Source organism: Canis lupus, chromosome 1 (genome assembly GCF_048164855.1).
Source record: "Canis lupus baileyi chromosome 1, mCanLup2.hap1, whole genome shotgun sequence".
Lineage (NCBI taxonomy): Eukaryota > Metazoa > Chordata > Mammalia > Carnivora > Canidae > Canis > Canis lupus.
In genome coordinates, this window is record NC_132838.1 from 108,197,159 (window position 1) to 108,223,309 (window position 26,151).

General features: G+C 55.3%; 3 protein-coding genes across 3 annotated transcripts in view; 1 reads left to right on the top strand and 2 right to left on the bottom strand.

The window, feature by feature from the left end:
• Window positions 1-56: 56 nt before the first annotated feature.
• Window positions 57-10,380, top strand: FAM83E (family with sequence similarity 83 member E). Its single transcript, XM_072772689.1, has 5 exons — window positions 57-2,132; window positions 3,578-3,745; window positions 4,079-4,203; window positions 7,436-7,880; window positions 9,549-10,380. Exons 1-5 carry the CDS (start codon window positions 1,659-1,661, stop codon window positions 9,822-9,824), a joined length of 1,488 nt encoding a protein of 495 aa, XP_072628790.1. The 5' UTR covers window positions 57-1,658; the 3' UTR covers window positions 9,825-10,380.
• Window positions 5,555-6,336, bottom strand: SPACA4 (sperm acrosome associated 4). Its single transcript, XM_072772701.1, has one exon. It carries the CDS (start codon window positions 6,040-6,042, stop codon window positions 5,662-5,664), a length of 381 nt encoding a protein of 126 aa, XP_072628802.1. The 5' UTR covers window positions 6,043-6,336; the 3' UTR covers window positions 5,555-5,661.
• A 266-nt stretch (window positions 10,381-10,646) lies between the features above and the next one.
• The window catches only part of SULT2B1 (sulfotransferase family 2B member 1), a 34,328-nt gene continuing 18,823 nt past the window's right edge, over window positions 10,647-26,151 (bottom strand). Inside the window, exons 2-7 of the mRNA XM_072772713.1 lie at window positions 25,777-25,916; window positions 18,966-19,174; window positions 17,228-17,354; window positions 16,652-16,746; window positions 12,484-12,664; window positions 10,647-10,860 (exon numbers count right to left, since the gene is read on the bottom strand). Of these exons, the coding sequence (XP_072628814.1) occupies window positions 10,679-10,860; window positions 12,484-12,664; window positions 16,652-16,746; window positions 17,228-17,354; window positions 18,966-19,174; window positions 25,777-25,916 (934 nt within the window). The 3' untranslated portion in view covers window positions 10,647-10,678. The remainder of the gene's footprint in view (window positions 10,861-12,483; window positions 12,665-16,651; window positions 16,747-17,227; window positions 17,355-18,965; window positions 19,175-25,776; window positions 25,917-26,151) is intronic.

Here is a 26,151-nt window from a genome sequence, read left to right on the forward strand (position 1 = left end):
GTGGGCGGTGTGCGGACCGGGAAGTGCAGGAGGGGGCGGGCCCGCAGTGGGGGAGGGGTACGTGGGAACAGGTGAGTTGTTACCCTCTTCAAAAAGCTGAATCTGGCGGGCCATTGGGCCCTGGGGCAGTAACTCGGTGAGTGTGTGCCCTGGGCTAGCGCCTTCCCCTACCGGCACTCGAGGGCCTTTCCCAGGGATCTGCTGTGGGCCCTCCTCTGTTTACATAAGGGGCTGGGTTCCCCGGATCCCAGGCTAAAACCTGATGAATGAGGCCAGACGGCCGGAAGAACGGCAGAAATAAATGCAGGAGGTCTCCAGACCCCTATTCTGACCTCCGAAAAGGCAAGACAAGGAGGGATGGGGATTTGGACACGTTGGGGGAGCTGGATGGGGTGAGAGGGAGTCCTGGTTTTATTCCTCTTCTCTTCGTAGGCCCTATCGCTGTAGTGTGCAGGAAGGAAGCTTCTGGGTGTGTGATTGGAAGGAAGGGCTGCTGGTTTGCAGGAATCGGGGGTCCAGTGTCCAGAGGTTGGGTCAGAAGCCTTAAAGGGTGGTCCTTGGCCAAGAATAGGTGGACAGTCAGCTAGCAGGAGATAGTTGGATTCAGGCAGGAACCCAGACAGGTCAGCTTGGCCAGGGATCAGCACAGATCAGAGGGCAGCCCAAGACCATTCTGGCTGGGAGACGGGCAGCCAATCCAAGCAACTGGCTGGTCAGGCCCTCCAGTGAGATGGGCTGTTGCCACTTCCATGGTGATGAAAGCTCCTGTTGAGTGTATCCTCCACTGTAGCCGCCCAAGTGGGTGTGAAAGCCCAGGAGCAGAGTCCCCGGTCCACAGAGACAGACCTCATTCCCTGGCTGGGGGAGGGTGATGTCCAGACTTAGGGCTGGAGCCCATTCCCAAACAGAGCAGGTCCAAAGGGGAAATGCCTGGGATGGTCAATCAGTGAGAGCCGGTGGGGTGAGCCAGTCACCAGTCCTCTGGAAGAACATTCTGCTGGACCCATCTGGGTGCTCCACCGGGTGGTCAGATAGTGACATTGTTAGTTGGAAGCAATCGATGTTTGCCAAATGATCCAAAAGATGGCTGGAGAGGGCCAGTTAGATGTGCTATAGGTTGGGGACAGATAGGCAGCCCACTTTGCCTTTGGTTAGGGACATTTGGGTGGTAGGAGACAGGCAGACAGCCTGTTGCTGTTGCCTGGAGATGGTCGGGCAGTCAGCCGGACCTTTGACCAGGACAGCCAGGCCCTCAGCCTGACCAAGACTGAACCAGCAAACGGGTCAGTTGGGGTTATTGAGTGGCCAGGAGACTGGAAATTGTGTGGTGGGAGCACAGAGGAGCAGCTCATGGGTCACACAGCTGGGGACGGTGTCAGGTGGTCAGCCTGACCATCAGATGGCCAGCCTGCCACGGTGGTGGCTGGAGGCAGGTGGGTGGTCAGTCTGAGCAGCCCACACCCTAAGCAGTCTGATTGTCACGACGGTGATCCAGGGACACAAGGTGCCACTCACAGAGCTGCCCTGGAAGCCTTGGCACCGCTGCATAGACTCTGCTTGGCAGGAGACCCCCCACCCGCACCCCAGATGGTCAGTCCCCCAGAGACGGCCAAACCTTCAGACACCCAGCTGCACGGTCCTCCCACCTAAGCAGCCCAATGGCAGCCTCCCAGCTGGCAGCGCTGGAAGGAGTGGGGTCAGGGCCCGAGGGGCTGCCCTTGACTGAGGCCAGCCCCAGCTTCCTGTATTCCGAGGGCCAGCGCCTGGCTCTTGAGGCTCTGCTGAGCAAGGGCGAAGAGGCGTTCCAGGCCTGCGTGCAGCGCGAGGGGCTGCGGCCCTTCCTGAGCGGGGAAGAGCTCCGGAGCCTGGTGGCGGCCGCTGAGAACTGGACCACATGCAAGCAGCCACCCGGCAGGGCAGCAGAGGGAGCCACTGCCACCGATGGGGACTCCGGCAGCCTGACTTACTGGCCCGGACAGTCAGAGGAGCAGGTGCCCACGCTGCGGTTGGGCTGGCCGGAGGACTCGACCTGGAAGGGAATCACCCGGGCACAGCTGTATACCCAGCCACCCGACGAGGGCCACCCGCCCCTCAAGGAGCTGGTGCGCCAGGAAATCCAGGCCGCCTGCAAGGTGGGGGTCTCAGGGGCCCGGTGTCCATTCCCCAGACCCAGACATCCTCGCATGCCAGCTCCTGGACCTGGGAGTGGTGCATCCCCTGAGGCCTGGGGATCTCACCCATGTCTTCCTGGGACACCTCTCAGGAGGGGGGACACAGGTGTCCACATCCCCCAGCCTCATCCTCACCCTCTCTCCAAGGCCTGGGTCCCCCTAGGCATCCATGCCCCTTGGACCGAATCATCTACCCCCCCAGCACCCCACCCTACCACTGGGGTAAGTGTCTCCATCCTTCCTCCCATAGAGGGCCCAGATGTCTCCCCTATGGCCCCCTGGATAGCCTGTTCTATTCTTTTTTTTAAAGTCATTTTTTAAAAAATTTTTATTTATTTATGATAGTCACACACAGAGAGAGAGAGAGAGAGAGAGAGAGAGAGAGAGACATAGGCAGAAGGAGAAGCAGGCTCCAAGCACCGGGAGCCCGATGTGGGATTCGATCCTGGGTCTCCAGGATCGCGCCCTGGGCCAAAGGCAGGCGCTAAAGCGCTGCGCCACCCAGGGATCCCTCTTTTTTTTTTTTTTTTTAAGATTTTATTTATTCATGAGAGACACAGAAAGGCAGAGACATAGACAGAGGGAGAAGCAGGCCCCCAACAGGGAGCCCGACATGGGGCTCCATCCCAAGACCCTGGGATCATGACCTGAGCCAAAGGCAGATAGATGCTCAACCCCTGAGCCCCCCGGGTGCCCTGTCTGTTCTTTATATAACAGCTTTGTGCCTGCCAGCTCCCACGCTAAGTGCTCTACATGACTTAACATTTATAATTGTTAAGAGGGTCCTGTGAGGTTGGTACTTACAATACCAAGTGAGGAGAGTTGGGGAAACTGAGGCATGGGAGGTTAAGTCTCTCAATGGTAAGTGGCCAAGTGGGGATTTGAACCAAGGCTGTCTGGCCAGTGGGTCAAGAGTCATCACTGCTGCATTTTTCTGCCTGTAAGACCCAGGCCCTCAGCCCCTGAGTCCCCAGAGCTCCCCTGGGTGGCCGAGCAGGTCATCCCCCCCACCCCTGGTATCCATGGCACCCCCAAGTACCCAGCCGTGCAGTTGCCCACATTGCCCTGCCAGGGCATCTGGCCCACTGAGCCCTGGAGCAGGGCCACCACATAGTGTCACAGCTCGCAGGACGCCACTTGCCGGTGCAGACGTCATCATGATGAGTTTTCCAGCAGCAGAGGCCTTGGTCTCCAGGAAGGACAGTCTTTGTCTCTTTCACATGTAGGCGCCGTATTGAGCAGCAGTCTCTGTCTGGGGGTCTCTCCCGCAGCGCCCCCTGAACACCCCGTCAAGGACGGGCCTTTAAACTCCCACCCTCAGAGTCCCTCACTCCCAGGGCTCCACCCCCTAGATGCCCCCCGGGTCTCCGGGTTCCATCCACAGCCCGTCTCCCCACGCCCCCCAGCTAGTGGCCGTGGTCATGGACATCTTCACTGACCCAGACCTGCTTTTGGACCTGGTAAACGCTGCCACACGCCGCTGGGTGCCTGTCTACCTCCTCCTGGACCGCCAGCAACTGCCTGCCTTCCTGACCCTGGCCCACCAGCTGGGAGTGAACCCCTGGGCCACTGAGGTAGGAGCCTGGCAGGAGGGACCCAAGTCCCCATTCCCCTGACACTAGGGCCAGTGGGGGCAAGCCCTTCCACTGCATCCTAGCTCATCAAGGTAGATGCCAGCCGAGAGGGTCCTCTGAGATCTGATGCCCCTGGCATTGGGGGAATTAGAGGTGGGTCTTCCCACGGGGTCCCTTTGAGTTAGGGGTATTTCCAAGAGAGACCAATATTGGTGGCTCTGGGGAAGCTGGGACAGACCTTTCCTAACCAGCCTGGAGGGACACCCAAGCCCTGGGCAATGGGCGGAGGTGCATGGGGTTGGCCTGAGCTATGGTGTCCCCCCTCCACTCCAGAACCTAGATATCCGTGTTGTGCGGGGCTGCAGTTTCCAGAGCCGCTGGCGACAGCAGGTAAGCGGCAACGTACGAGAGAAGTTTGTGCTGCTGGACGGCCACAGGGTCATCTCCGGATCCTACAGGTGCGCCTGCCCCTCACCACACCTCCCAGCGTCTGTCCCCAACCCTTGGGGAGCAGTTGGCATCCCCCTTACCAGCATCTCTTTCCTGGTCTGTGAAACGGGGCTAAGCCCCCCTCTCACTGGTAGAGGAGGTACCATAGGGCCGAACCTCCTTGGGGTGGAGCCAGGCCTGCCTGCGGGGAGGAGGAGAGTCATCTCTTTGACCCTGTGTCTTTGCCCCTCATCTGGGAAACAGAGCCCACAATTTGTGTGTGGGTTTCAGAACCAGGAGGACATGGATTGGAGTCCTAGCTCCGCCTTGAGTTAACTCCACCTCTCTGAGCATCTCTAAAAAAATAGAAGAGTTGGTGATGACCAAATGACCCGGTGGCCCACATCTCTCCTCTCCTTTCTCTGGGGTCTGACTAACCTTGACTCTGGGCTGGTGCCTTCCCTGCTCTGCGCCTCACTTTCCCCATCTGGAAAGTGTGAATAATAACAGCACCTGCCTCATAGGGTCACAGTGGGGGAGGGTGTGGGGTGCCTGGATGTTGGGGTCTCTTGGCCTGGCTTTGAACTATAGCTCTGCTGGCTACTAGCTGTGTGACTTTGGGCAACTGACTTCACCTCTCTGTGCTTCACTTCCCCTTCTACAGGATGGGATGATACAGGTCGTAGGAAGCTGCACCCAATTCTCTGGTCTCCACCTTGTAGATGTCAGTAGCGACCCCCCTTCCCCTATTATGGCAACCCAAAGTGTCTGGAGACATTGCCACTGTCCCTTGTGGGGGCAGAGGTGCCCTGTTTTTACCAGTGCTCCCCACTGGTGGTTTTCCATCTCGGGCCTGCCTGCATCAGAATCACCTGGAGGACCCGTTAAAAACACAGACTTCGGGAGCCTCTTTGCACCACCTACCCTCTGCCCCCTATCACCTGGCTGGGGACGGGGTCTGAGAATTGGCATCCCTAGCTAACTCCCAGACGGTCTGGGGACCTCATTTGGAGAATTGCTACCGTGGAGACTGGGCTGCCCTGGAAGGCATTTACCTTCCTGGCTTTGCTTGGGGATTCAGCGAGATCACGGTGCCCTGGCATGTAACATAAGCAGTGCTCCGTAAACATCAGCTGTCATTTATTATTGTCATTGTTCGTTTTAACCATATTTCATCGACTCTGAGGTGCCACCAATGAAAAGAAGCATCCTGATCGAAATGTGAAAAGATACGCGTCTTAGAACCAATGAAATACAGTAGGGGTACAGCCAAACCCACCAAGCATGGCTCCCCACCACTGAATAAGGCCTGAGGATGCTTCGCCGAGCACTGGGCTCCGGGTGGACAGCCCTAGAATGGATGAAGCCGGGGCCACAAGAGGTTGTCCAGGGCCTCTGGCCATTTAATGGGGAGAAGGGGTGGAGGCGGGGGGCTCGGGGAGCAGCGGAGCCGGGACACCAGTCCCAGGTCCTGCCCTTCAGGTTGGTCACAGCAAACGTGGAAGCAGCAGCAGCAGCAGCACACCCAGCGCCAGGCCGGCGGCCCGCCCCTCCCATCTGGCGGGACTGGGGGCCCTGTTACACATGTGGCCGTAGCAGCACGTGGTGGTAAGCGTGTAGGTGACACCCATGTAGGTGACCGGCTCCTCGTGGCCGCAAGAAGTGGACAGCAGGCAACCTTTGTTGATGATAGGGCCGAGGCCTGGAGCCACCCCATGGCCTGTGAAGCAGTCCTCATCGTCGCCACACTGCATGTGGATGCCGGGACACTGCTTGGAATCGGTCAGCTCACAGAACACACAGTCCTTGGCGCCTGTGGTGCCCGGGGGCAGAGCCATTGCCAGAAGCAGCAGCCAGCCGAGGACCATGGTGGCCTGGCGGCGGTGACGGTGCCCAAGCCAGGCCGTGGGCTTCCTGGGCCTCCCGGAACTGCTGAATGACGCTCCTGAGGCCCACGAGACTTTTGCCCCTGGTCTGGCCTCCCAGGGTCAGCACTTGGAGGGTCCTCGGGTCCCAACGCTCCGCGTCCCTCTTGGGAACTCCGTTGTGACCACTGCTTGAGAGTCCTCGGGTCTCAGAAGCTTCCCCAGGACGGAGACAAGCCAGCGGCCACTACCTGATGGGAGTCTATATGGAGCGGAATGGGGTGACCTCACAGACCCCTCAGGGCTCCCACTGGCCCCTCCAGGGGTGAGGTCACAGGTGGGGGGAGGGGTGTCACAATCTGCTGGCAGACAGGCCCACCAACCTGCCAGGGCGTGAGGACACTGCCACCCCGCCAAGGTAAGGACGATCGGACCAACACTCGCTCTCCTGGTCGCTGACTCATCGGTTCTCTGGGCGCTGAGCCTGCAGAGGTGCACAACCAGTGGGGAGCCCGTTTTTCAGATGGGTAAACCAAGGCTCAGGAAGGGAAGGTACCATGGCCAAGGTCCCCAGAGCCGGGAACAGAACCCAGATTCATTTAATTCCCAAGAGGGCATTTACCGAGCACCCGTTGTGTGCCAAGACCCATGCTGGATGCTTTATTTATTTATTTTTTTTAAATTTTTATTTATTTATGATAGTCACAGAGAGAGAAAGAGAGAGAGGCAGAGACATAGGCAGAGGGAGAAGCAGGCTCCATGCACCGGGAGCCCGATGTGGGATTCGATCCCGGGTCTCCAGGATCGCGCCCTGGGCCAAAGGCAGGCGCCAAACCGCTGCGCCACCCAGGGATCCCGCTAGATGCTTTAAATACCACCACTGTGACGACACTGACGACAAGGACCCTAGGAGCGCTGCACACCACAGCCAGCCGGGCACCACGCAGGGAGCTCAACCCTTTGTTCGCTCCTTCCAATCTTCCTACTTCTTTGCTCCATATTGCAGATGAGCAAACTGAGGCAGGCACAGTCAAAGGAGCAGGCCTCGTGGGGGTCAGCAAACTAATCCTACCTCTCAGAGAGGGAAACTGAGGCACTGATGCCTCCTTTGCTGGGGATGGGGCAGAGTCCAGGTTTAAGCTCAGGCCAGCTTCCAGATTGTACTTAAAGTAGCTTAACTCTTGTCACATCAACCCTCTGGGTAGGTGTGTGGGCTGTTCCCATTCTCAGGGGTGGTGGTGGTGCTGGCGGGTGTTAAAGCCAGAGAGGTTGCAGGACTTGCCTAAGGTCACACAGCCTGCCCTGGGACCAAGTGGGGGATCAGTAATAGTGTCCAGGCTGGGGCGCCCCCCCCCGGGCTGCACAGAGATCTGACCCCTCCCTGCGTGCCCCCCAGCTTCACATGGAGTGACTCACGCCTGCATCGCGGCCTGGTGACCCTGCTGACCGGTGAGATTGCCGATGCCTTCAGCCGAGAGTTCCGGACACTCTATGCGGCCTCCTGGCCGCTCCCGCCCGCACCCACCCTGGGCCCCTTCGTAAGCACCGTGGGGGGGCTGCAGCTGGCTCCCAACCCCCACCGTGTGGTCCGCCGCCGCTCTGTGGCCCCCATGTCCCCGCCGCCACCCGACGGCCCGTTGGCCCAACGCTTGGCTGCCTGCCGAGTATTTGAGGGTGACAGGCAGGAGACCCCGGCCACCCCAGGGCCGGCGCTGAGCGACATCCTGAGGAGTGTCCAGCGTGTCCGGACCCCCAGCGGCCCCCCGGCCCGGCCCAGCCGCTCTCTATGGGACCTGAGCCTCCTGTCCCAGCTGTCGGGCTCCAGTGATGGTGACAGTGAGGTGAGACCTGGTGGCCTGCCTGAGCAAAACAATAGCTGGAAGAGGATGGGGCAGCTGAGAGCTGACTATGTGCCAGGCCCCAGGCCAGAGCTGGGGTGCGGGGAAAGTGCCCACCTGAGTTCACGATCCCAGGGACCCTTTCCTGCAGCCCTACTGTGTGTTGGGCAGAGGCGCACTGAGTGGCTTGGGCCAGGGACCCCGAGAGCCCCTGAGGGTGCGAATCCTGGCCTGACCGGTGAGAGCTGGGCAGAGATGTGCCTTCTCTGAAGCCTCCGTGTTCTCATCCAGCTAATGGGTGCAGCAATGTCCGCAGTCTCGGTGTGGTGGGAAGGAGGAGTCAGCGAGGGGAGGTTGAAGTAGAATATTAAGCACTGCGATAAGTCCCCACGGTGGGATATATTTATTTCATGAGACCCTCATCCCAGGTCAGTGAGGTAATACTCTGCTCAGGCTCATGGTTACAGATGGAAAAGAGGTTCAGAGAGGTCAAGTGACTTGTCCAAGGTCAAAACAACCATCTCTCTGTGGCCACTGTGCCACCTGCAGGCACTTTCACAGAGGTGGTGAAAGTGGACCTTTGCCATGACCTTCTGAGGTGGATGTTCTTACAGCTCAACCATTTCATCCACCCGCCCGTTTCACAGTTTTGGGAGACTGAGTCATGAGGGAGCGATTGGAACTCAGCCCCAGTGGCCTCCCTGGGGCAGCTATTATTTTTTATTTATTATTTATTTATTTATTTAATTTTTTAAAGATTTATTTATTTATTCATGAGAGACATAGAGAGAGAGAGAGGCAGAGGGAGAAGAAGGCTCCCCGCAGGGAGCCCGATGTGGGACTTGATCCCAGGACCCCAGGATCACACCTGAGCCAAAGGCAGATGCTCAACCACTGAGCCACCCAGGTGCCCCCCACCCCCACCCCCACCCCCCTCCCCGGGGCAGCTTTTAAAATGCTCTGCCTTTGGCTTCCTGGATTCAAGTGTTGTCAGCGTGTTGGGGAGGGGTCTCTGCCCCTCCCCTCAGCTGCTGAGACCCTGGGGTTCCCACAAAGCCTGTCTTAATCCTCTGGGACCCTGGATGGAGCCTCAGTGCCCTCAGCTGTAAAGTGGGCTGCCGCAAGGGCGAGAGCAGAGAGCCCTGTGGGACAAGTGGGCAGACTCGCCCTGGATGCCAGCAGACCCGGGGTGCAGCTGCTGTGGGTCGTGCCCCTCTCAGGCTCAGTTTCCCATCGGCTAAATGGGAACAGGTCATGGACCTGTTTCCAAGGGTGAGGGAGAAATGTCCCAGGAATCTCTTCCCTTGATTCCAGTCCAGGGGAGAGGGGGTTGGGCAGGGTGGGGGCAAGGTCCTTGCCTCCACCCCTGTCCAGAGCCACCCTCACCCACCATCACCTCCTTTGGCAAATATTTGCTCCCCCCTGGGACAGCTGTTGGCAGCTTCCTGTTCCTCCCCAACTGCAAAGCTGCAGGGGGAACACAGCAGCTGGCCTCCTGGGGGTCGGGGGGCCCCAGGCCTCTCAGTTCACTTCCCTTCCCCGTTCTGGAGGCTTTTCACCTTCCCTGACAGTTACACACACACACACACACACACACACACACACACACACACCCTTCCAGGGACTCAGGCCCCAGAGCCTTCTCTCATCTTTCTTTCTTACCCTCTGCAGCTCAAGATGTCCTGGGGCTCCAAGGACACCCCGGCCAAGGCCCTGATGAGGCAGCGGGGCACCGGAGGGGCTCCCCGGGGGGAGATAGAACCCCGTCCTGTGGGCCGGTCCCAGCCCTGGGGCGGCCCCCTGCCCCTCCTCCCGGCTCGCCGCCTGCGCTATCTGTCCCCAACCCGAAGGAGGTTTGGTGAAGATGCTGCCTCCAAACTCCTGGAACCCCGAGGAGTCCAGCAGCCAGATCGGGGTGCCCAGGCAGGACTCAGGGGGCCTCGCTGACCGGAGCCGAAGCATCACTGGGCCTGCCTGTTGACTGGCAGCTCCAAGCCCCCTGCCTCCATGCGGTGACTTGGACAGGCTTCTGGCCTGGGTCTCTGGAAAGTGGAAAGGATTTTTTTTCCTCTTTGTTCTAGAACTTGGGCAGGCCCAGTGCTCGCTCTAGATGCCAGTGTCACAGCTTAGAAAACAGGCAGAAAGTCTCGACTAGCTGGAATCCTAGAAGAGTGCATACCCTACTGGGGCCAGGTCAGAACTCCTCTGAGGACAGGCCTGGCTGAGTGGCCCCGGTGCCGGCATTGTGCGGGGTGAAGGTGGGGCGTCCCTGGGACAAAGTGGGGGAGCTACCTGCACCCACCATGCTCAGGAGCTGTGGGTAAACAGCTTGGCAGAGAAGCAGACAGAATCCCATACAGGGACTGGGGCTGAATAACCAGGGACACACCTGCTGGGCAATGGATCAGGGCTATGGGCGCTGGGACTGTTTTGTGGGTGCTAAGGGGTGAGTTGTTGGGGCTCCCTTTACCTCTGCTCAAAATAAAGCTGCTTTATGCCAGAATCTTGCATTTGCACAGCCTAGTAGAGGACCCAGGAACGCAGTCCCCGCCCCCTCCTCCGCGGCCGCAGCACCCCTGGCCTGGGGGGTGCGGGTCAGGTGCCCGGCGCTTGCCTCCCTGCAGTCACCCACCCCACTGGTGTGCGCAGCGGGGAAGAAGACCTCGTCCCCTCCGGGCCCTGGGAGCCGGGTCCCCACCCCGGCCGCCGCCCCCCTCGCGCGCCCCCTGCCGGCCGCCCACGCCAAGCCACCTCCAGAGCGCATCGGAGTCGGGGCGGGAGCGAAGCGTTTATTCTCAGCGTCACGGGTGGAGGGGCTCGGATCCAGCCTGCGGGGGGCTGGGGCTGGGATCGGGGTCCGGGCTGGCGTCCTCGGGGACGTCCCAGGGGAAGGTGGGCATCCCCCGCATCTGCTCCCGGTAGACGCGGTCGAAGGCTTCGCTCTGCGCCACCGTGAAGTGGTTCTTCCAGTCACCGCACACCCCTGGGGGGAGGGGGGAGGGACGGCCAGGTGAGGAACAGCGGAGCATTCCCCGCCCCCCTTTCCCACCTCCGGGCTTGCCCAGAAGCACCTCCCCACCCCCCCTTCATCTCTGTGTTGCCGCTTCACCGCCAATGGTGGCCGCTTCTGTCCCCAGTCACCTGGCCAGACCCCTGGGCATCATTTTCCCGCCTTCTTCCCTAGCCCCCCCCCCCCACCTGAACCTCCAGTAGACCTGTTGCCTTCCTCTAATTTACCCACTTGGCCCCTTAAATCTGTCCACCCAGAACATCCACCTCCCCATCCTGCATTCCTGCCTCAGTGCCACCTGTGTGACCGTGTCACTATGACCCGTCCCTAACCTCCCTGGCTAGAACAGGGCTTCCTCACCCCAGGGCTCCTGCCACACGCTACACTACCTCCATTATGGCTCTGACAGTGGGAATGAATGCTTTCCCACACCTGGTGCCAGGGAACATGCCAAAGGGCTGCCCTGGATTCATGGGGTTCACTCCTTAACCCTCGCAGCAGCCTAGCAGGCAAAGGGCACAATGAACTCTGCCCCCGTCCGTGTGCCCCAGCAAGCACGGGGATCCCTCTGAGCCTCTCATTTCTCACTTTGTCATGGGGTGAAGTGAGCCCCATGCCCACCTTGGGCACCACCCCTTACCTGGAATCCTGGGGCCAATGGCATTTGGATCGTGGTATTTTGAGTCTTGAGTGTACACCCCACATATTATATAACGCCTCTCGTGAGGTCTGGGGGGCTCCCCATGTAGGCTGAATAACCATCCCCGCTCCAGAGGTCACATCCTAGTCTTTAGAACTTGTGACTATGTGACCTTACATGGCAAAAGGGATTTTTACTCCAATGGCGCTTTGGGGACAAATGGGAGCCACGAACCAGGCAATGCACATGGCACTAGAAACCCAAAAGGCAAGGAATATATTCCACCCCCCAGAGCCTCCGGAAGGAACAGTCCTTCTGACACTTTGGTTTTAACCCAGTGACACTGATTTGAGACTTCTGACCAGAACTGTAAAAGAATAATAAACGTGGATTGTGTGAAGCTGCTAGATGTGTGGTATTCTGGAAGGAATGGAAGCTAACGCACTCCCACCCTCACCCCATAATCTAATACTTGAATATTTCTGGGGTGAAACTTGATGCTCAGAAAAGTTCGAGAAGGGACACCTGGTTGGCTCAGCAGTTGAGGGTCTGCCTTTGGCTCAGGTCGTATCCCAGGGTCCTGGGATCAAGTCTCTCATCAGGCTCCCTGCAGGGAACCTGCTTCTCCGTCTGCCTGTGTCTCTGCCTCTTTCTGTGTGTCTCTCATGAATAAAAAAAAAAAAAAAAAAAAGGTTCGAGGAGACCCCACATAGCCTCCTAGTGCTGGCCATGGCAGTGCATGCGGGCGTTTTGTTCCCCTTTGGAGCTGTCCGGGTGGCAGTGCTAAGCGCCTGCTGTGTGCCTAGGACCACAGTGACTCTGTGAAGGCAGTTCTGTTTGGAACAACCGCGTGTTTCAGCCAGGGAAACTGAGGCCCAGAGAGGCTACATAAGTCGCCCAAGCCGCACAGCCAGGTGGTGGCCCGAGTGTGGCCTGGAACCCCAGCACCCCCGCACCTTTCCGGAGGAAGGCACCGCGGCGCTGGTCCAGCAGGGTAGGGGGCAGGAGGGTGAAGTTGGACATGGCGTTGGCCTTCATAGCACCAAAAGCTGAGTGCGCCACCACGGAACCCAGCGCCTCCTCACCCAGCGGCCGGCCCAGAAACTCGCACACGCGCTGCACGGAGCCGTGGAGATCCTGCAGGCAGAGGAGGGGGGTCAGGGAGGCCAGGTGGGGGGTGGGGTGGGGGACCCCCGGGGGCAAGGAAGGAGCACCAGCCAGAGCCAGAATCTGGCTGGCTGAGTCCCAACGCAGACCTGTCTGGGTGACTCAGCTTCTTTGCCTCCGTTTCCCCACCTCCAAGCCGTGGGGTTGGGCTATGGCTTCTGCGAGTTTTTGCAGGTTGGGGGTTTGGAAGGTTCCATGGGTGGGAGGGAAAGGGCGGAGGCGGGGCGGAGGTCACAGCAAGGGGCAGAGGTCAGTTGGAGTGTACACCCACATATTACATGACGCCCCTCGTGAGGTCTGGGGGGGTGCTCCCCGTGAATCTTCTGCAGAATCACCCTCATTCGGGTTAGAGGTGGGAATCAGCCTGTCTGGGCCGCAGATCTGCACCTTTCCCAGGTCCCCACCCCACCACAGCGGCCTCCTTGACTCAGTCCCAGGCCAGACCCACAGACTAGCCTCCCCCTTGCTTCTCCCCCTGCCCCCAAACCCCTGTCAGTCTCTCTCTGTTCGTCCCCTCCTCTGGGCTCTCAGCCCTAGCACTGGTCAGCTCTTGTCCTTTTCCTATGGACCTTTGCTCCAGCCTCCTCCCTGGCCTCCCTGCCTCCAGGCCCCCACACCCAGAGCTGACCCTACTCCTCTCTGCTCCCAGCCCTCCTGTGGCTCCCTGGTGCCCCAGGGACAGGAGTCCCAGCCCCCCAGGCCTTGCTTTCAAGGACAGAAGTGGTCTGGCCTCCCTCATCCTATCTTTCCAGAACTTACCATTCCCTACACTTCCCTCCCTGCGCCTTGGCATGGGGCTACCAAGAATGTCCTGTGCCGCCCTCCTCCACCTGGCAGACTTCCCCAACCAGATGCACTTCAAATATCAACCCCCTCCTGACAACGATGGTTCAAGTCCCTGGGGATTGAAGACCTACTGTGTGCCAAGCTCTGGTCCAAGCCCCTCATGTGTATTTGTGCCAAGCGTGCCAGTTGCCCCACAGAGAGGCGTCATTACCCCAATCCGTAAATGGAGGCTCAGAGAGGGGAAGACACTTGTCCAGGGTCACACAGCGAGGGAGGAGCTCAGATTCGAGTGCCGGAAGCCCCACCCTCCCCACCCCCCTCTATCTCACTGCCTTCCCTGAAATGCAATCAGCCTTCTGGTCAGCTCCACCAAGCTCACCGCTCCGATTTTCCAGGTCATTCCTGGTTTCATAACCCTCCATCCCTTTATCGTCTTGAACCACTGGCGTGTCCCAGAAATTCTAACATGTTGGCAGTTCCTCACACCCAGGGGCAACCCAGAAGCTCTGTCAGGCCGCATGGCCCAGTTTTTGGTTTGGAGAATAAAGCTAGATGAAAAAAAAAAAAAAGTGTGTGTGTGTGTGTGGCGGGGGGTGGGGGGTGGGTGGGTTGTGGGGTGGTAATGCCAAAATCTTTTCTGGATCTTCTAACATCAAAAGATTTACCAGGGTGGGGGGAAAAAAAAGCCCAGGCAGATTGTCAACTCTCTTTAGGTCACAAATCCTGAGGCTCCTCCTCTATAAAATAAGGGTAATAATAGTTTTGGGGTGAACCATAAAAAATGTTCCTATTTTGTGGACCAAAACTGGCCAAATGCTGGCAATTTTATGTGGTTCGCTCTAACAGGTAACTCACCTGTCCATACTGGGTGAGGATTAAATGTGATAAGCCATGTGCAGTATTTGGTGCATGGCCTCTGTTACCCTCAGGGGACATTTGCTGCTATTGTTACTACTGATCAGATAAGCACTTGCTCAGAACCTAATAACTTTTAGTTTACACACTATATTAACACGGTGGCATTCCTTGTCAGATGGTAATAATATGCCAGTGTCAGGTATTGTGGCAACCCCGTGAGCCCAGGTTTTCCCACCCATTTTAAGGATGGGATGTTGGGGATCCCTGGGTGGTGCAGCGGTTTAGCGCCTGCCTTTGGCCCAGAGCGCGATCCTGGAGTCCCGGGATCAAGTCCCGCATTGGGCTTGCGTCATGGAGCCTGCTTCTTCCTCTGCCTGTGTCTCTGCCTCTCTCTCTCTCTCTCTATCATTAAAAAAAAAAAAAAAAAAAGGATGGGATGTCTGAGGCTCTGAGAGATTTTAGGGTTTTTTTTTTAAGTGGACTCCACACCCAGCATGGAGCCCAAAGCAGGGTTCGAACTCACAACCCTGAGATCAAGACCTGAGCTGAGATCAAGAGTCGGAAGTCCAACTGACTGAGCCACCCAGGTGCCCCAAGTTTTATTGGACACAAAAATTCAGGTGTTTCCCACTCCAGAGTGAGTGGGAGGAAGAATACAAAACATACATGAAACGCACCTACAAGAAGAAAGCATGTCTGGGGAGCTTAGTGTTGGAGCATCTAATGGGAGCTTGTCGGGTACCCAGCCTCTGGGAACATCTTTGTTAAGAATCTAAAAAGGGGGGCAGCCCGGGTGGTGCAGCGGTTTATTTTTATTTATTTATTTTTATTTTTTTAAAATTTTGTCGTAATTTTTTATTTATTTATGATAGTCACACAGAGAGAGAGAGGCAGAGAGACATAGGCAGAGGGAGAAGCAGGCTCCATGCACCAGGAGCCCGACGTGGGATTCGATCCCGGGTCTCCAGGATCGCGCCCTGGGCCAAAGGCAGGCGCTAAACAGCTGCGCCACCCAGGGTTCCCTGGTGCAGCGGTTTAGTGTCACCTTTAGCCCAGGGCGCGATCCTGGAGACCCGGGATCGAGTCCCACGTCGGGCTCCCGGTGCATGGAGCCTGCTTCTCCCTCTGCCTATGTCTCTGCCTCTCTCTCTCTCTGTGTCTCTCATGAATAAATAAATAAAATAGCTCTAGAATGGAGCTCCTGGGTGGCTCCGTTGTTTCAGCGCCTGCTCAGGTCATGATTCCAGGGTCCTGGGGCCTGGGATCAGGCCCCGCATCAGCCTCCTGCTCAGTAAATGGTCTGCCTCTCCTCTCTCTGCCCCTCCCCTCACTTGTGCATGTGTGCTCTCTTGCTCTCTCTCTCTGTCTCAAATGAATGAATGAATGAATGAATGAATGAATAAAAATTTTAAAAAGTGTTCGCTAAAAAATAACAAATCTAGAATGGTTGGTTATATGCACTGTGACTTGTTCCCCTAGAAGCCTGCAGCACCGTCCCAGCAGCCGAGCAGAGCAGTGGGCATTCCGCATGGCACCCTCTTCCAGGGAGCTCTCCCTGACTGCCCCAGCCAGAAGGCATTTTTTTTTTTATCCCAAGTGCCTGCTCCAGGGACATTTGATGGGGTCCAGACAGGATCCCCATCTAATTCCAAAGGCTGTTTCCTTCCTCTTCTCCCCTCTGGCTTTCAGGTCACAACCATCATTGAAGCTCACTTCCTACGCGCCAGCGTTTCGCATGACTTCATCTATCCCATCACCTCCCCTGCTCGGGGCCCACCCCTGGCTTCCACCTCCTCAGAGAAAAGCCAAGGTCCTGCCTGTGCCTCCTGCCCCCTCTGCCCACATTTCCCACCCCCTCCCCAACTCAGATGGCTCTGGCCACGGGGCTTCTTTGCTCCCCTAGGAACACATCAAGCAGGCTCTCACCTCAGGGCCTTTGCACAGGCGGTTGGTTCCCTCTGCCCCAGGCTCTCCCCACCCTCCCCAGATACCTCCATGGCTCCTTCTTCTCCTTCAGATCTTTGCTTAAGTGTTATCTTCTCTCCCAGAGGCACCCCTCCCTGACCACCCCATTTAAAAATTGCATTCCGCACACATTCCTCCTCCTCCGCTTGCCTTTTCTCCTTAGCTCTGCTCTCCAAGCTGCCATCTATTTTATTTATCTGTCTGCGCCCCTCTCCAGCTCAGGACCCTGCTCCGTTCACTGCTTTGCCCCGGTACCTGGTGCGTCGGGGTCACAGAGCAGGCCTTGTGGGAAGGGAAGTGGGTGCGAGGAGGGGTGGAGGGGGGGTGGGGTGGGGTGGGGGGAATCACCTGGTGCAGCTCCTCGTAGGTGATAAACAGGAAGTTCTCTTTGCCCTGCATCCGAATCCAGCCCTTAATGTGGTCGAACCAGGAGCCAAACTGCACTGCGGGCGGAGGGGCAGGTGGATGAGGGCCGGGCAGCAGGAGCACCCCCGCTGGGGTTTGGGGGGGCCTCACTAGCCCCATGTAGCCCTCGGCCTGGTCCCTCAGAGCTGGACACCTCACTCATGCTCCCACACCTGGCACCCCGAGAATCCTTGTCTCCCCATCTCTCTGTTTCTGTCCCTTCTCTGCATCTCTGTCTCTTTTTATTTCTCTCCTTTCCTGTCTCTCTGTATCTGTCTCTGTGTCTGTCTGTCTCTGTTTCCCTCTGTCTCCTGCTTGCTCTGTGTCTCTGTCTCTCAGGTTCTTTCTCCCCATCTCCGTGTCTGGCGCTATCTCTCGCTCTCTTGTGCTCCTGTCTCCTTCACTGTGAGTCATGCCCTGTGTCTCTGCCTCTCTCTCCTCCATGTCCCTCCTCCGCCCCCTTCCTGCCTGGAAACCCGAAGGGCGCCCTCCCCACCTCATTTGGCTCCCAGTCCTCACCTTCGCCTTTGAGAAAGTTCTGCAGGAACTGGTCAGGCGTGCCGGGGTCTTTCAACTGCCCAGCAATCTTGGAGTAATGATAGAGCGAGACCACCACGTCCCGGGGGTTCCGGCCCATGTAGATCACCTGTGCGTGTGGGTGTCGGGGAGAGGCGAGAAGGGGTCAGATACGGGCAGGACCCCAGCCCCAAAGACTGCATGCTGCCCCCAGGCCTTCTCTCTTCTGAGCCCTCGGCAGGAAGGACTCGGGGTAGACTTCTTGGGGGACTGCCCCTCTAAGCTTAGCTCAGCTCCCCTCATCACAGAGGATGCAAACACATTCTAGGAGGACAGAAGGACTGTTCTTGGACCAGACAGAGTGACAGTTTGGCTTCAGGGAATAAACACTGGAGGAGGAAGGAGTAGGGCTCAGGATGCAGGAGATCGGAGTGAGAGGCACTGAGCCTCCTTCCTAGTCCCATAGCCAAGGCCCCAGCTGATCCGTTCCTGCCTGGTTCCTCACCTCAGCCTCCTTCCCAGCCTCCCAACCTCCACATGGCCCCAGAGGGTCCTTCTACACCCAGAGCTCACCCCATCCTCCTCGACTCTCCAGCGCTCTGGGGCAGAGTCCCAGCCCCTGGCCCTGGCATTCAAGGCCCTGGTCACCTGGTTCCACTTTGTTTATCAGCTTCATGTTTCACAACCGAGCCCCCTCCAGCCCCATCGGATGCGTCCTTCACTGGCAACTGTCTCCTTTCCCAGGTCTGCGGCCAGCCACTCACTTTCTTGGTCATCCCACCAGTCGCCTGGCTTTAATTACTCCCCTTCTCTGTATCCACCGGCCAATTATAGATTTGCATGCCCAGCCCAGAGCCGTCGCATCAAGTTCTGATTCAGTTATCTCACTGCCCACTGGCAACCTCCACCCGGAGGTCCATCGGCCGCAACAGAGCTCCCATCTTCCCCCCCGAGCCTCCCCGCCTGTCCCCCCATCCGAGGTGACAGCAGCCACATCTTCCCAAGCTGCTTAAGCCAAACGCCGAGGAGTCACCCTTGACTCATCTGTCTGACACCCACACCCAATCTGTCAGCAAATCCTATTACTGGTTCCACCTTCGAAATACACCCCAAACTCAGTCCTTTTCCTTCGCCCGCGTGGCCACCACCCTGGTCTGGGCCACCGTCACCTCCCACCTGGACTCTGTCCTCGCCCCCGCCCCCCGTGGTCTGTTCCCCGCCTTCCCTCCAGAGGGCGCCCGTGAGACCCTCAGTCGGCTCCTGGGTCTCTGCTCTGAGCTTTGCCCTGGCTCTTCTCCCTCCGGGTACAAGCAAAGTTCCCACCACAGCCCACGCAGCCCTGCACAGTTTGGACCCTGTTACCTCCCTGACCTCATCTCTACTCCTCTCCCTCTCGTTCAGTTGGCTCTGGCCACACAGGCTTCCTTACCAGCCTCAGGCATGCCACACCCACCCCCAGGGCCTTTGCACCTGCTCTTCCTTGTGCCTGGAATGTTCTTCCCCCAGACATCCCCACGCTCTGCTCCTTTCTGCTGTGAACTTATCATCTTGGCCTATTGAAGATTCTCCTTATCTATCCTCTGCCTGTTACCCACAGGCATTGCTGTGTGAGCGAGAACATTATTTACTACTGTTCTCGATCAGGGCCAGGCAGCACATAGTAGGTGTTCAAGAAGTATGTGCTGCATCCATCCTTTAGCTATGCTCTCCTCCACCCCGATACCCCTCCCTCCTCTCCCACCTTCGCTTTCGAGTTGAAGAAGGCTTTGGTGAAGAGCTGGATGGGGAGGTGGGAACTCATGAGGCGGGGCCTGGGCTGGTCCGAGAGGCTGAAGGCACCCATGATGGTCTCACACCAGGGTGCCCGCTTCCAGATGGGCACTGAGCGGATCCAGGATGGGTCCCCGTCCTTTAGGATTAAGCTGAGGATCTCGATCATCCAGTTGGTGCCTGTCCGGATGATATTGGGCAAAGTAATCAAAGATGGGGGTGGGGCGGAGGGGAGGACAGAGAGAAGCAGAGTTGCATTTCTCACGGTGCATTATTTGCACAATTTGCTACATATTTGGCTGCACAGATGCCTCCTGGGCCCGTGGAGAAGCTGGGGTTGCTTATCGTGCATTTCAGACCAGGAACTCAAGGCTCAAAGAAACAGTCTCTGGTGGCCAAGGTGGAGAAGCTGGGAAGTGGCGTGAGGCAGAGACTGGCTCACCGTCCACCCGACCCCTTTTCATTTCCCTACCAGGAATATTGAGGGGACCACATTTTTCTAGCCTCCCCTGCAGCTACATGTGGGGCCATGTGACTGAGTTCTGGCCAAGTAAGTGCAGGTGGCAGCGATGTGCAGCCATTTCCAGGCCTGGCCCATAAACACCTCCCACATGCCCCCCCTTCCCTCTCTGCTGGCTGGATGTGGGGACGCCATTGGAAACTGGGGCTCCCGGGGATGGCAGAGCCATAAGATGGAAAGAGCCAGAATGCTCAAGACTGCGTGGATTTCTCCCCACTTCCCTCCATGCATCTTGCACCAACTGGAGTTTAAAGGAACGATAAATAAGCTTCTAGTAGGCTCCATGTCTGGGATTCCGAGGCTTATGTATGAGGCAGAAGCATTCTGTTAATACATACAGGAAGCTGGAATTAAATCCAGGCGTCTGGACTTAAAAGTCTCAGCTCCTTTCACTGTCCCTTCTCAGAAGTAACCCTTTGATGGCTGTGGGAAGCCGCAAATGTCATGTAGCAGGAAGGGACCTCGTCAGTGACCTGGTTCTCAGGTCTGAATTACAGGTGACTACAGTATAGGCAAGTCAGATGAGAAATAATAATAGCAATAATAATAATAATGTTAACAATCACCTTTAGGAGTATTCTATTGCCTTGGATTGTCTGTTTTGTTGTTGTTGTCTGCTTTTATTTATTTTATTATTATTATTTTTTAAAGATTTTATTTATTCACAAGAGATACAGAGAGAGGCAGAGACACAGGAAGAGGGAGAAGCAGGCTCCCAGCGGGGAGCCCGATGCAGGGTCCTGGGATCATGACCTGAGCCCAAGGCAGAGGCTCCCCTACTGAGCCACCCAGGTGCCCTGTTTGTCTGTTTTTAAGTAATCTCTGCAACCAACATGGGACTTGAACCCACGACCCTGAGATCAAGAGTCACACGTTCCACCAAGTGAGCCAGTCGGGCGCCCCTATATCCCTGGATTCTAACAGTAACCCTGTCCCCGTTCTTAAGGTATTGCCTCTGGCCTCCGAACCACTCTCACCACTCTCGGTTGCCCTGTTCTGCGGTGTTAGAGCCCGACCCCGCGAACGTTTCTCCTCCGGCGCCTAGTGAACTGGCAAACTCTGCCGGTAGAGGGCGTGGGAGGAGCCCTGCAGGAGGATGGGGTTCTCTTCCTGGCTCCTGGGTGCTCCTCCTAGCTGGGTCCTGTGATGGACAGCGGCCGGCAGTGGCAGTGCCGTGGACACCCAGAGCCCCTGCGCCCCCTCCCCCCCAGCAGATTTCCTTGGGCCTCTGCTTCTGCTCCGGGGGAATGATTGGTGGATCCCTGTGTTGGCTCTTCCTGTATCCATTGGGGTTTCTCCTTACCCCTTGGTGGTTTATTTATTTATTTTTTAAGATTTATTTATTTATTCATGAGAGACACACAGAGAGAAAGAGAGACAGAGACACAGGCAGAGAGAGAAGCAGGCTCCTCTCAGGACCCCCATGTGGGACTGGATCTCAGATCCCGGGATCATGACCCGAACCAAAGGCAGCCACCCAACCATCCCCCCCTTGGTGGTTTAATCCTCTGTGACTAGTTCATCCATTTTTTTGTGTGGGTGTGTGGTAAACCCCACATAATGTAAAACTTACCAATGTAGCCATTTTTAAAGGATACAGTTCAGTGGCCTGAAGCGTATTCAGGTTGTTGCGCGCCCATCACCATTGGTCTCAAAGCTCTTCTGAACAAAGCCTGCTGTTCAGGGCACAGATTTCTACAACTTTGGCGAAGGGAAATTTGGCTATGGCCATCAAAATCGCCTATTCACAGACCCTTTGACCAACCAGTTCCACATCTAGGAGTTTTTTCTACAGATAAATGCATTTGTGTGCAAATCCTATATGCGCCAGATGCAACGTTGTGTACAAAGCTTGCATGGTGTACAAAGTTTACATTATGCACAAAGGCAAAAGGTTGAAAACCAGTTAATACTGGTTAAACACTAATTTATTAAGGAACTGCTTAAACAAGAGTTCCTTTTTTTTTTTTTTAAGATTTTATTTATTTATTCATGAGAGAGACAGAAAGAGGCAGAGACACAGGCAGAGGGAGAAGCAGGCTCCATGCAGGGAGCCTGATGTGGGACTCGATCCGGGATCACGCCCTGGGCTGAAGGCAGCGCTAAACTGCTGAAGCCACCCGGGCTGCCCTAAACAAGAATTCCAACATTATGGAATACTATGGAACTGCAAACAGACAAATAAACAAACAAGGAAGTCCTTTGTCTACAGTCTGAAGGTGGGATGATGTCAAAATACCAGGAAAAAGAGGGGCACCTGAATGAATGGCTCAGTCAGTTAAGCATCTGACTCTTGATTTTGGCTCAGGTCATGATCTCGGGGTGGTGGGATCCAGCCCCATATTGGGGACTTATGATTTCCTCCTGCCCTCTCCCTCTGCCCCTACCCCTCTAAAAAAATACAAGAGAAAAGAAAGCAAAAATACAAATAAAACCACATTACAGAATGGTGTGGTTAGTGTGTCAACTTTGATGGGGAAAAGTGAAAATACATTTATGCACATTTCTGCTTGTACGTGCAAATTCTGAGAGGATGCACAGGGGCTTTTGGTGTCTACAGGAAGGGAGAGAGATCTTCCGGTACAAACCCTTCATCCCTCTCGAGCTTTTGAAATATGAATGCATGACTTCTTAAGAAAAAAATTAATACATATCAAATTAAAGAAAGAAGCTGGACCAGTTGGACATCCGTGGGCAAAGAACCTCAGTCCACACCTCATCCCATATTCTAAAATTATCTTAAAATAGATCATAGATTTAAGCATAAAATCTAAAACTATAAAATTTCTACAGGGAAACACAAAAGACGTTCCAAAGATTTCTTAGCTATGACATCAAAATCTGACCCATTCAAGAACACATGGACAAACTTGATTTCATCAAAATTAGAAACTTCTGCTTTGAGAAGACACCAAAGAGGTAAGTCACAGATGGGGAGGGGGGGGAAAGTATTTGCAAAAGGCATATCTGATAAAGGGTTTTTCTCAGATTATATTAAGAACTCTCAGGGCCCTTGGCTGACTCAGTCGGTAGAGCATCCAACTTTTGATCTCAGGGTCATGAGTTTAAGCCCCACATTGGGCTGGACTCTACTTAAAAAAAAATTCTCGAAACTCAATAATGAGAAAACAAATTATTTTAATTTTAAAATGGGGAAAAAGGGATCCCTGGGTGGCGCAGGGATCCCTGGGTGGCGCAGTGGATTGGCGCCTGCCTTTGGCCCAGGGCGCGATCCTGGAGACCCGGGATTGAATCCCACGTCGGGCTCCCGGTGCATGGAGCCTGCTTCTCCCTCTGCCTGTGTATCTGCCTCTCTCTCTCTCTCTGTGACTATCATAAATAAATTAAATTAAAAAAAATCTTTAAAAAAATGGGGAAAAGACTTGAACAGATGCTTTACCAGAGAAGATACGTGATAGCCAATGAGCATATGGAAAGATGCTCTAGGTCATTGGATACCAGGGAAATGCAAATCAAAACCACAGTAAGATATCAATGCATACCTGTTAGAAAGGCTTAAAAAAACAAATCAACAACAACAACAACAACAACAACAACTACTACTACTACTACTACAAACCCTGTCAATATCAAGTGTTGGCATGGAACACTTGGTTGGCAAGCTCACCTGTGTAGCTGGTAAGAACACAAAATGGTAAAGCCACTTTGGAAAAGAGCTTGGCCATTTCTCAAAAAGTTAAGCAAACATACTACCCGTAGACTCAGCAACCTCACTTCTAAGTATTTCTCCAAGAAAAATGAAAACCTGTTTCCATGCATGGACTTGCATGCAAAGCTTCATAGCAGCTGCATTCATACCCACCCAATCTGAAAACAACTAAAATGTCTTTTGACAGATGAGTGGATAAACCGCGGTCCATCCAAAGGATGGAATGCTCTTCAGCAGTGAAAAACAAAACAAAAATAAAAAAACACAAAAAACATGAGACTCCTGGGTGGCTCAGTGGTTGAGCATCTGCCTTCAGCTCAGGTCATGATCACAGGGTCCTAGGATCGAGTCCCACACTGGGCTCTCCTTGGGGAGCCTGCTTCTCCCTCTGCCTATGTCTTTGCCTCTCTCTCTGTGTCTTTCATGAATAAACAAATAAAATCTTAAAACACACGCACGCAACAACCCAGCTTGGGTGAATCTAACGTATATTATGCTGAGTGAAAGAAGTCAATCTCAAAGGCTACACATGGCATGAGTCCATTTCTGTGATATTCTGGAAAAGGCAAAATTCTAGGGGTCGCACACAGCAATGGTTGTGGAGGTGGGACTGGGGGTGAGGAAGCAGCTGACCACGAAAAGGTGTGAAGGGATTTGGGGGTGATGGAACTGTACTGTATCTTGGTTGCGATGGTGGTTATATGACTGGATGTATCTCTCAAAGCTCAGAACTTGGAGGGAAATAAAAACATATGTCCACGTACAGTATGCCAATGTTCCTAGAAACATTGCCCATGACATCAAAGAGTGCAGGCAACTTGAGCGTTTATCAACTGATAAATGAATAAGCAGAAAAAAAAAATAGTATGCCCTACCATGGAGCGGTGTTTGGCCGGAAAAGGGAGAGAAGCATCGATGCGTGCTACAACATGGATGAGTCCCCAATACGACATGCTAAGTGAAGGAAGCCAGACGCAAGAGACCACGTCTTACAGAGTTCCATTTATATGAAAGGCCCAGAATAGGCAAATCCATAAAGTCAGAAAACAGATTAATGGTTCCCTTAAGGCTTGGGGTCCGGGATGTGGGGTTTGGGCAGTGATGGCTAATGCGTACAAGGTTTCTTGTTGGGATGGTGAAAACGTTCTTTTTTTAAAAAAATTTTATTTATTTATGCTAGACAGAGAGAGAGAGAGAGAGAGAGAGAGAGAGAGAGAGACAAAGACACAGGAGGAGGGAGAAGCAGGCTCCACACCGGGAGCCCGACGTGGGATTCGATCCCAGGACTCCAGGATCGTGCCCTGGGCCAAAGGCAGGCGCTAAACCGCTGAGCCACCCAGGGATCCCCTGGTGAAAACGTTCTAAAATGGATTGTGGTGATGGCTGCACAACCCTGAACGCGCTACTGCCACACAATCGTATGCTTTAAAGTGGGTAAATCGTGTGGTATGTGAATTATATCCCCCAAAATACCCCTCACAGAACTCTATGCTGAAAAGGGCATGTATCATATTTTGAAAACTTTCAAAAATGTTTTGAAAAAGAAATAAAGTGGTCAGTCCCCATCATTGTAGAAATCTGCCCCTTCTCTCGCCGCTATAAGCTCCCTGAGGGACTTTGAGTAATGTCACCACAAGAGCCTTACCTTGGCTCCTAAGGGATGCTTCATCAGCCCATGTGCCCCCAGCCTTAGGCCCAACCTCACTGACCTTCTCTTGTTCCTCCAACCCCATCAAGCCTCCCCCGACCCCAGGGTCTTTGCACATGCTGCTCCTCTGTGTGGGACACACTTTCCCACTCAAAGCCTTCTGCAGCTTCCAGGTCTCGACATAGACATCTTGTCCCCCATGAAACCTGCCCTCATCCCCCAGACCATCTCTTGTTACCTACATTCGATGCTCTCGGCACCTTTCCTTGGGGGCACCCACCAACCCCAACTCTAATTATATAGTAACATAGGTGATTGCATATTGAGATAAAGTCTGTCTCTCCCAAGAAACTGGCAAATGTCTCCCCTATCCACAGCTGTCTCTCCACACATGGCAGATGATCTATAAGTGGCATTTCAGTGACGGAATGGAAAAAATGAAGAGCATCCCTTCCTCCCTCCCTCCCCACCTCCTTCCTTCTGCAAATATTTACTGAATACTTATTATGTGCCAGGCACTGTTTTACACTCAAAGAATGCAGTGCTGATCCGGACACGCTAACCTAGCTGCCCTCAAAGGGCTCACACGCTAGTGGGGGGAAACCAGAGAATAAATCAACAAACGAAAACACACCATAGTGGCTGGTGGGGACAGGTGCTGTGAAGACATGTAGAGGCCAGTTAGGGGGATGAAGAGGGACAGGATGGGGACGCTGCTTTAGTAGGGAGGTCAGGGAGCCCACCTGGGGGGAGGAAGGAGTGACACTGGGCAGAGGGGAGGGTGCAAAGGCCAAGCTCACCCAGGTTCTGAGCAGATGCAGACACCGGGCCTCCCCACCCTTCGAGCCTCCCCCCCACCCCCGGTTCTTTCTGCTTCCTTTCCCCTGGATCAGCCTTTCTCAGGCTCTGTGGCCACCACCCCAGCCGCCCTGCCCAGCAGGTACCTGACTTGGGGTAGGTGATGATGAAGATGTCGTCGTCCTGCACATCAGCGTTCTCTACCATGCGGATGCTCTCGGGTGAGTAGATGCCGACCGGGAAGGGGATGCCCTTGTACCTGAAGTATTCGCCTGACAACTTCTGGCTGTAGGAGTGTGGAGGAGACACCGTGAGGACTGGGGAGGAGGTGAGGACAGGAGTCAGCCCCGGAGGTTGCATTGGTGGGGCAGAGGAAGCTCAGGGTGGGAAGGAGGATGAGCAAGGAGATGGGTGAGAGTCACCCCCACTCGCTGGTGGATCCCCGGCAACAAACTTTCCCTGAGTCTCATTTCTTCATCTGCAAGGTGGGAACGGTTTGCCAAAACCCCACAACAATCCTA

Excerpts from the sequence above, each read along its gene's own strand:
- FAM83E (XM_072772689.1), top strand. The coding sequence starts at position 1,659 with ATGGCAGCCTCCCAGCTGGCAGCGCTGGAAGGAGTGGGGTCAGGGCCC. Across the intron at positions 4,204-7,435 it reads GTCATCTCCGGATCCTACAG|CTTCACATGGAGTGACTCAC; the intron begins GTGCGCCTGCCC and ends CGTGCCCCCCAG. Across the intron at positions 7,881-9,548 it reads CCAGTGATGGTGACAGTGAG|CTCAAGATGTCCTGGGGCTC; the intron begins GTGAGACCTGGT and ends TACCCTCTGCAG.
- SPACA4 (XM_072772701.1), bottom strand. The coding sequence starts at position 6,042 with ATGGTCCTCGGCTGGCTGCTGCTTCTGGCAATGGCTCTGCCCCCGGGC.